The sequence below is a fragment of the Magnolia sinica genome, chromosome 3 (assembly GCF_029962835.1).
Source record: "Magnolia sinica isolate HGM2019 chromosome 3, MsV1, whole genome shotgun sequence".
NCBI classification, from domain to species: Eukaryota; Viridiplantae; Streptophyta; class Magnoliopsida; order Magnoliales; family Magnoliaceae; genus Magnolia; species Magnolia sinica.
The window spans coordinates 98295325-98305666 of record NC_080575.1 but is presented as its reverse complement, the minus strand read 5'-3'; the positions used below and the strand labels follow the sequence as shown (position 1 = coordinate 98305666).

Genomic DNA, 10342 nt, shown 5'->3' with positions numbered 1-10342 from the left:
CTCAAGGCAATAACTTTAAAGAAGATTTAATTACATAAGCTAATAGGGTAATAGTTTAAAAACTTATTTGGAGCTTACGTCTTTGGGATCAGGTAAAGTTGATCAGTTGTCGTGAACGCCTAAGGTAGATTACCACCATTGAACATATATTCCACAACTCTCAGTAAATCCTACCCCACTATATCCCAACATGCCATGAAGAAATTACCAGAGATATGAATTTGAAGATTATCAATGATTCGTGGTTGGTAATCAATCAGTTGGCCAGATTATATAAATGCTCGAGTTGGACATTAATGTTGCATTACGGGATGGTTGTCCAACTGATGGCTGACTTTGAATGTTATGCTTAAATAAATCCCACAAGAGTTTAACACTAATGCCAATGAGAAGGCACAAATTGTAGTATGCCTCACGAGTGCCAGAGGGATTATTTAGAAGACTCCTTAAATGTCAAGAAATGTTCACTCCCAGCCGCACAATAAATAGCCATAACAGTCAAAATAGCTTTGCTAGAGATGACAGACAATGATTGGAGAAATACGATTATCCGATATCTAATGAGGCCAAGCACTAGGATTGACCGAACCATCAAAAGGATCGCACCACATTATTTATTCCTCGACAAAGATTTGTACAGGAAAGAAGCTGATGACCTTTTACTCAAATATTTAGGAAAAGACGATGCCATGATTGTTATGGGAGAAGTGAATGAAGGCATCTGTGGAGCCCACCAAGCAAGTCAGAAGATGAGGTGGCTAATCCAAAGGCACAACTTTTATTGGTTGAACATTTAGAAGAATTACATGAAATATGTGAAAGGGTGTCCAACCTACCAGAAGCATGACAACTACAACACTTTGTAAAACCATAGTTTTTCCATGGATGGGTTATAGATATCATCGGTCAAATCTACCCATCATCTTCAAAGCAACACAGCTTTATCATCTATGTGACCGATTATTTTACCAAATGAGTGGAAGCACAACCACTAAAAGGAGTTGCCTAGGTGGAAGTCATGGATTTCATTAAGGAATACATTATACATTAATTTGGCATCCCTAAGACTATTACAATGAGCAGTGGAGTTGCGTTCTCTAGAGCCAAGATTCAGGCTTTCATGAATGCTTATAAATTCAAGTTCATCTATTCCATGTCGTATTATGATCAAGCCAATAGACAAAGCCGAGTCAATTAACAAAATGCTAAAGAATATCATCAAGCAGATGGTAGATCACCATCCTCAATTGTAGCATGCGACATTATTAGAAGTACACTAAGGGCTCTAAAGCATAGTCTTTATAAGACCACTAATGGTAAATTGGTGATTTCTAGAGATGTGATATTTGAAGAGATAACAACATATCAAAATGAGATGAGAGACAATACCAAGTCCCAAAGACATTTAAAGAACCTAAAATTATATCAAAGAAGACTCCAACTCCATGTTCTCCTCCACCAAGTCCTACTACACCAAATTTAAGCTCGCTTACATCAAGTAGTTCTTTAAGCTCATCAAGTGGTTCTTCATTGGATCCTTGCTCTCGCTCCAATGGTAGACTCTCAGGAGTTTCAACACCCAGTCAAGGGTTCGAGTGTCCATAGGTGGTGAAATCCCACTACGGCATGTGTGGGGGTATGAGCGTGTGTAAAAAAGAATTGGTTCTTCATCAAACTCCTATTAACCTCTACGAAAAGTACGTTCTCTAAGAGAAATTATAATGTGTGATGTTGCCTTGTAGATTTTCATGTGAGCCACAGAAATTTGAGAAAGTAGTACAATAAGAAGCTTAGATTAAAATAGTGGACGAAGAAATTGTGGTTGCTGAGAAAAATCACACATGGGAACTTGTTGATCATTAGCTTGAAGGAAAAGATATTATTGACTTGAAATGAATTTACAAGATCAAGTAGAATAAAGATGACATGATCTAAAAGCATAATGCTTACTATGCCAAAATTGCGATTTTGCAACGGATTTTGGCCGTTGCAAAAAAAAAAAAAAAAAAAAAACACACCTTAATTTATCAAGTCACTAAAGGAAAATGTCGGTCACGCGAAATTTTTAATGAAAGTTATGGCAGTTGAGGAATTTAGCAACAGACCAAAATCTGTCGATAAAAAGAGATTTGCGACAGCATTAATTAAGATTTTGCGAAGAATTTTTTCTAATAAGTGAGATAAAATCTGTCAATAAAATGAGATTTGCGACGACCCAAAAAACCCAATATAAACATTTAGCGACAGATTTTATTCGCTTTTGCGACGGACCACAATCCATCGTAAATTGTATTTTATTATAGTCTAATAAGTGTTTTTTAATAAATTTTCAGTGTTTTAATTTTATTTATTAAATAGATATTTAAATACTTTGAAATATCACATGAAAAATCTCACTCTACATCCTTCATATTTTATTAAAAATCGACATTTTAGGAATTGAAGTGCAGAAAAAATCCTGAGATTTAAAAATGCGACGGACCAAATCCATTGTTAATTTTGTTTTGCAGCAGATTGAGTCCACCGCAAATTCACGATTTTGGCGTAGTATTGAATGGTGGCACAAGACTATTTTTAACAACAATGTATAGATTTCAATGAAAATTTTGGTCCTATTACTCATATGGAAATCATAATGACTATTTTAGCTCTTACAGCTCAATTACAATTACTAGTTTTTTTAATTTAATGTTAAATCAACATTTCTCAATTAAGAAATCGAAGAAGTATATGTTGAGCAACCAGAAATAATGTATTGGAAAGTGTTGGGTATTTTTAGATCTCCTAAATCATTTATCTTATATTTCCCATGTACGTAGAATCCTCCCCATAAGTCTAAACATGCCAAAGGTCTAAACTACAATCAGTAGCACTATTCTTCTTTTTTTTTCTTCTTCTTCTTTTTTTTTTTTTTGCATCTTCTCCCTTTCCCACCAAAGGGCCTACTCGGTTCAGCAGAGAGGACACTGGTAGAAATCATGTTTTCATAAGGTCCACTGAATTGCCTTCGAAAACAAGGGGTAAGGTAGTGGTGGACAACAAGCATACGAAATCTCCATGAAGTGTGGTTCCCTGTTATTTAAGTATCATGTGGCTGCTGTCCTTTATTTTTATTTTATTTATTTATTTATTAGCAGGAGGAGGCAATTATTTTTATGTTGGTTGGTTTCCAATGTGATCTTTGGCATGTATAGGAGTCCTTAATTTGCTCCATGTGTGGGTCCATACCCCCTTCTACGGTTGTGAGAAAATTCTTCTATCAATATGCTACAGGTGGCGTGCTCTTACCATTCAGTGAAAAACGGTAAAAATAAAAGTTCATGAAGAAAGAAAGAAACAAAAGAAAACAAAGATATATATCATGGTGCTTTAGTAATGGAAATTCAAACAGCAAGCGCCAACTTAAAAATATGTTAGAGTTTGTAACAACTGTACCCTCAAAACATTGAACTTTCGGGGAATGCAAAGGCATTCTTAATATTTAGAGAAGTACCCTAACTATAGAAGATATAATTTAGAACGTCAAACCAGAACCTTGTAACTTTTGTTCTACGAGTCGATCCAACCATTCCATCATTTGAGGCGTCAGATAATTCAACGAATCACTGACCTCCCCTCGTCTGAAGAATAGCTTGTTGTCAAGCCCATTTTCTATCTTTCCGGTCTAATTCACCTCCAAATTGCGCAGATTATCGAAAGTACCAAGCTTTAATATATCCTCTGGCACCCCTTCTCTCTCTTCACTGGGTGTGAAAGGGCAACCTAAAAACTCGGCCAACCTTTTCAACTGAACCATGGTTTCTCTCTTCAAGTCTTCATATTTAAGAAACATTACCTTCCCAGGACTTTCTAAGCTTGCTTTCCAATACCCCAATGCATGGTCCCAAAAGGGCCCACACTACAAAATGCCCAAACAAAATAGGTCAAACGCCTCTTCAAGTGAAATGGGTACTTGGGACTTGGGTGTCAACTCTTTCACGGAAAGCCAATAGGATATAAACACATCTCTTGGATTTCTACAAAGATAGACAACTTCGCAATTAGAGTCTTTAACGGATTCTAGCAGACTCGCGTAAGGTGAGTGTGTGGCGAATACATAGGAGGAGACAAGACCATCAAGATCGCAAATTCGGTTGTTCTTGCAGAGGTCAATCTCCAAGACTGGTATAAGTTTATGGGGATTGTTGGTGAGCAAAGGGTGCTGAGGTTAGGAATAGCACGTCCGGTTCACAATAGCAAATGTGAGTGCCTTGAGCCATGTGGTGCCTGATTTTGGTGTGGTCGCCAATAGATGATCGGTATCACGAGCTTGGAAGTGTTGTTGACATGCCAGCATTCCAAGAAGTTGCTTTTGAAGGTACCAAAAGCCTTGGTATTGATAGATAGGGCTGAATCCCCACCGGTCTTCTCTTGGGAGGGAGGAGAAAAATTCATTATCTTCGTCTGTTAGCTCTTGTGGGAAAACATGATAGTTTTTGAAAGAAGCCATGACAAATGGGATTGTCTTCTTGAATTGAAGAGTTCAAGTGATATGGTAGCATATATAAAAGACCTTGAGAATGCGCATGACACTCTGTGATCATGTCTACATAATTTCAGATGTTGCAGAAATTGCAGCAGTTGAATAATCCCAACAATCCTATATATGACTATCTAATAGATGGTTGAAATGAAATGTCCCGTGTCCAATTTTGACAAACCAAAATCTTCAGGATATGAACCATGTAGTGGGGCCCATTTTTTGGACAGTTCGATATTTGGGTGCAGTGGGCCCATTAGAATTGTTCAATATTGCATGCATGTGTGCATCGGAGATGAGCTGCTAGATAGTAACGTGAAGAATATGTTAATGGCCCACAGAGAGAGAGAGAGAGAGAGAGAGAGAGAGAGAGAGAGAGAGATAATACGACGGATGGTGATTATGATTTTACGTAGTGACAGAAACGTCAGAGCTTGTAAATTGGGTGGTAGGTCGGAACTTGTGGTAGGAGGCGAACGAACCACTCTGACAAATAATCACACGGAATCCAACAAGGACGCAGATTGCTGGCACTGCCAAAAGCCACTCACTACTGAACGCTGCTCTGTCGGCCCCACTATGATGTATGTGTTTCATCCAAATCATATATCCATTTTGGATCATTATTTTAGGGCATGAGCCCAAAAATGAGGTAGATTCAAATATCGGGTGGACCTCACCATTAAAAACTTCCTGTGGTTATGCAAGGAGGGACGTGATGAGATCAATCACCGTCTACCTCCGGAGATATCTACTTTGAATCCACGGAGCTCTTTGGATTCCTTATAGAGCTTCCTCGAATCCCCGAAGGATAAAAAAGCATGAATAATTTCTAATAAATTCAAAATAATTTGATTGATGATATTATATATTACTCTTTAAATAAGGAACTTGAATCTAGATGGAGTTTTAAACTTAGACTCAACTCAAAACCCCTAAAAATGTGACCTATTATAAATAATAAACTTACTATTTATAGATTACCTCTATTCCTACTAGACTTCGGTTTTCATGCTGGGCACGACTTCTACAACTTAAAGGATTAAAACTTATACTCAAATTAAAACTTACTATTTATAATATTAAAAAAATGAAACTAAATGAGACTTTTGACCGTTGATTTGATAGAATCTTACAAATATGGCATGAGCAACTTGACATGGCGAGGTTGGTTGGCTTAAGTAGGGTCTCATGTCCCAAAATCATATATTATATATTGAAAAACTCATCCTGATTTGTGAGATGCAATTGATTTAAGGTCCTGATGGTCCAGATCATTCCTGACTCCAATAAGACCTTCTCTTATATATCTTTGCCATGAAAATGTCTACAACCCGCTCCGCATCATATGGCCTGCTGTGATGTTTATCTACCATCCAACCTATTGATAAGGTCATATAGACCTACATGGAAGGGAAAAGCAAATAATAGCCTGATCCAAAACTTCTGTGGCCTCTAACACGTCTTTAATGGTGGGTGTTCATTCACCACTCTTTCTTGTGGTGTGGTCCAATTGAGATTTGGATTTGCATTATTTATAGGCTCATCCCAAAATAAGCTGGCAAAATGGATCGATGGTGCGGATAAAACACATACATCATGATAGGGCCCACATAGCACCTCCACCGGTGCAGTGTCACTATGCAATCCGCGTCCATCCAACAGTTACAGTATGGGCTCCTCCACCAGGTCACATGGGCTATCCAAGCCATCGTTCTGGACTGTCCATTAGATCCATAAACTTATAACAGTCATTTTATCTGTAGCAACAAAAATTTAAGACCGATCATGGACCATTTTCACAGATCCCCTATCATGACCATAATTATTCGTAGAATTGGTGGAACCAGTCCCTCTACATTTAGATCATAACCCAATCCATTATTTCCTATACACTCCGATATTGGTCTGATAATCAAATCTTCGTAATCCACATAAGGGGCTCTAAACTTCTTTGAAAAGATTTCCATTTTAGAACTATTACGAGAGACGAGAATTCCGAGCATATTGGGATCTGTGATAGGATACTTGCCTTGATAGGTTTTTTTATAGGCACGTGCCACACAAATTAAGGCTATGTATCAATCTTCGTTTCGTTTTCTATGCCATCACTTTTATGACAGGAGACGTATCACCAAAGGATAAGGGCAAAAGTTATCCTCGGCACAAGTATGATTTTGTCATTATTATGCACATAGTACCAAGACATGGCAGTACGTTATTGGTCCATTGGGGTGTGTTGAAAACATGTGTAAACACATACTTTGACAAAAAATGATGAAATTTCAAGCCTCAGTTGAACCACAAGCTTAGGATCACCACTGAGTGACTAACCAACATATTTTAACCATTAATTTACATGGCCAATGTTTGAACTGCTTAGATAATATTATATTGATATAATGTTACTGATGTTGTCGATAATTTGATTGTTTTGTGGATATTATCGGCGTGCCATTTGTACAATGGATTATTAGCCTAACAACACCTATGTTACACGTGCAGCTTCGCTACCTTTAATAATGAGTAAAAAAAGAGAAGACTCCCAATCTCAAAACATAGAGCGATTCCCCTACCTTTAATAATGAGCCAAAAAAAAAAAAGAGATGATTCCTAATCTCAAAACATAACAAAACTTAGAATGTGAAATCCCTCCAACTCCAAATACCTCCCAATCGAAGCTACCAAACGGCCCTAGATAAACGGCCCTAGATTCCAAATACACTCTAATACCTTCCAACCCAGACGGTCAAACGACCCCAAAACATAGCAAAACTTAATATTTGAAATCCCTCCACTTCCAAATACCTCCCAATTCATACTAGCAAAAGGCCCCTAATTCCAAATACACTCTAATACCCTCCAATCCACTGTTAAACAACCCAAAGGAGCTCATGCCTACATATGACTTATACTGAGGGAGTCAACATGAAGCCCAAGTAACAAAATGCTATGTGAGACCCACCATGGTAACCATGCAGCATCCACTCCATCTCAGCATGCAGGCCCCAGGGGTGAAACAGGACACAAGTAGAACTATTCTCTTTCTTCTTTTTTCTTTTTTCTTTTTTTCTGGCCATGAGTCTTCAGTGGTCCTACTGGGCTAGACCAAGGCTCATCAATAAGTGAGACTCAACTGGTCAACAATTACAACCAATTACATCATAGCCGGACAATTTGCTGACTGCATGGTCTAGATCGTTATCTGGTGGACCAGAAATATTTTTGCTGTTGAAGTGCACCTTTGCTTCTTTCCTTTTTTCTTTTTTTCTTTTTTGTTAAAAAAAAAAAAATTTAAAAAAATTTAAAAAAATAAAAAATAAAAAATCCATGCATCCCACAAGTTGAGGTCCTCCACCAACCAATGGTGGCCTCACCAGCTTCCCCAATCATTTAAGATTGTGAGCCCACAAATGAGGCAGATCTAAAACTCAAGTGGACCATACTGCAGGGAACAGTGGGAATTGAATGGCCACCATTGAAACCTAATTGGAGCTCACATAAGTTTTGCATCAAGATAATATTTGTATTTTGCCTACATCATTGCAGGAGTTGCCTTATGCAGGGGTTGGATGGCTTTATAAAGATCACTGTGGGCCCAGGGAAGTTTCAATGGTCGGGGCTCTATGACTAACTTGAGTTTTGGATATGCCTCGTTTTGGGATCATAGCATAACATAATCTTGCAGAACCTGATGGCCGGAGTAGATGTCACACAAACATCACACAGGGCCCACAAAATATCATGAAATGTCATGACAATTGGTATAACCCAATCATACAGACGGTTGGGAATCATATGGACCCTAAACAGAGCTGTCAATGGACCGAGCTAGGGCCGTGCAAAAGCAAAATATTGAACAGGCCTGGCCCATTAGTCTTGATCAAAACAGTTCAAAATCAAGGCGAAACCAACCCCAAGCCCGGCCCATTGACAGCCCTAGCCATGAAATTGGGACGCCGATTGTTCAATCGCATGGGCCACCCGTTTGAACTTCAGGTTTCTAGGTGGTGATTTTCTGATGGTGTGGCCCACTGATTATTATCCAACTTGTACATTTAGTGATTCCCACCATGATGATGGGACTACCTAAAAATCATGCTTATACAATCATTCAGTAGCCACACCATAGAAAACATTGACCCAAAATCCTCCAGATTCAGGTGTTGGTCAATATGATAGGTGTGTTGGGCTGATCGATGAGGCATCCCACTTTCTTGGTTGAGTAACCCTTCTGGCCATATATCCAACACAGCATACCCCAATTTATTCTGCAAAACTGGAAAACAAAAAGAACTTGTAAGAGAAAAAAAAACCCACAAACATTTCTAACATGATTTGAGGTAACTTTATGTATTTCTCCATCTTACTGTAAGCATTCCCCACAACTCACCATTTCAAAATGAAAATGACTTTAAAAAACACACAACCTTTCCACCTCCATTTCTTTCACTTTTTCGTTTCCCCTTGTGCTGCAATCTCAATTCCATTAACCTTATGATCTATATATAACACATGGAAATGGAATTTGCAGCAAAATATCTATATATATAGAGAGAGAGAGGGAGAGAGTAGAAAACCGATGACCATAATCAATTTGCCTCGGGAGCTACAACGCAAAAGAGACAACAGGCACAGGAACCTTCCGGGAACCAGAAGGACCGCCTTCATGTATCCCGACTGACTTGTTCGAGAGACGACGCTTGTAGCGCTTCAGGACTGAGGCCAGGTTCTCTTTCCCTTTGGGGAAGGCAACGTCACCTGCTGGAGTGCCTGTACGTCCCTTGCGGCCAGAAACTGCAGCCTCAACATCCTTCATAAGGTCGAGAAGTGTGCTTGCACTCGTGGGCTGCAACCTACCTGGCCTCCCAGGGACAGGTGAGAGCCCGTTCGGGAGTGGAGGGCCTGATCTTTTCGCATGTGTTGTTGGTATTTGGAGACATGAGCAGGGTGATATGAGAGGACGGGGCTTGAAAAATGCAGGCTCGAGGATTCCCTGATGGTGGCAACATCCATAGGAAAATGTCACTACCATAGTCATTAGATCAAAGAAATAAAATTCAATGGGCAATCAAAGACATGACAAAGGAAACTTTGCAGTTAGGGCACGAATTGTCCAGCTGAACAGGATTCTGAAGAACTTAGAAAAAGGATATGAAAGTGATACTAGAAACAGGAAAAAAAGAATAAAAATAACAAAGAGTACTGTGAAATCAGTCATTTTATCAAGCAATGGATGCAATCAAATTTCAGGGAATTTCAACTGGTGGGTATCCTAGTTTAGTCTATTTCAATAATCGATATGCAGTGTTCCTGAAAATTAAATTTAAAAGAAAATAAAAATATTGAGTGATGATCTTCAACCTGGAGAACCAGCTTTAAGCAACAGCCGTGAGCGAGCAAAATAACAAGCAGACAAATTCATTTGAACAAATAGTTCTGCTTTGATACCTGAGCTCGCTGTTAGTTTTTCCATTTTGTGCCTTTTATAAAATTTCCTCTTCATGTTATTTAAGAAAATGATGTCCTCAGCCACTGGTGTATGCCTCCCCCCTTCATGTTATTCATTGCTCAAGGAATGCTATGCATACTCGCCTGAGATGGATGGCAGGCTTTGCAGCCCGCAGCCAATATGGAACCCATGCATGATCTGGACTACTCATCAGGTAGGGCACATGGTCAGCATGTCCCAGAATAAGAATTTGGGCCAATAGACTCAAGAAGTAGGCCATGTGCACGTTGAACATGGACCCTTGGTCTTCTCTAATCGTTCATTTCTTTTCATAACAGTGGGGCCTGCCTGATGAGTGGGGAGACTGTTTG

General features: G+C 38.9%; 1 protein-coding gene across 2 annotated transcripts in view; it reads right to left on the bottom strand.

The window, feature by feature from the left end:
- Positions 1-8825: 8825 nt before the first annotated feature.
- LOC131240364 (ethylene-insensitive protein 2.1-like) overlaps positions 8826-10342 on the bottom strand; it is a 39089-nt gene continuing 37572 nt past the window's right edge. The window contains exon 8 of one of the 2 annotated variants that reach the window (XM_058238539.1): positions 8826-9515. In XM_058238539.1, coding sequence (XP_058094522.1) covers positions 9129-9515 — 387 coding nt within the window. In that variant the 3' untranslated portion in view covers positions 8826-9128. The remainder of the gene's footprint in view (positions 9516-10342) is intronic. The other variant, XM_058238542.1, reaches the window with a different exon arrangement.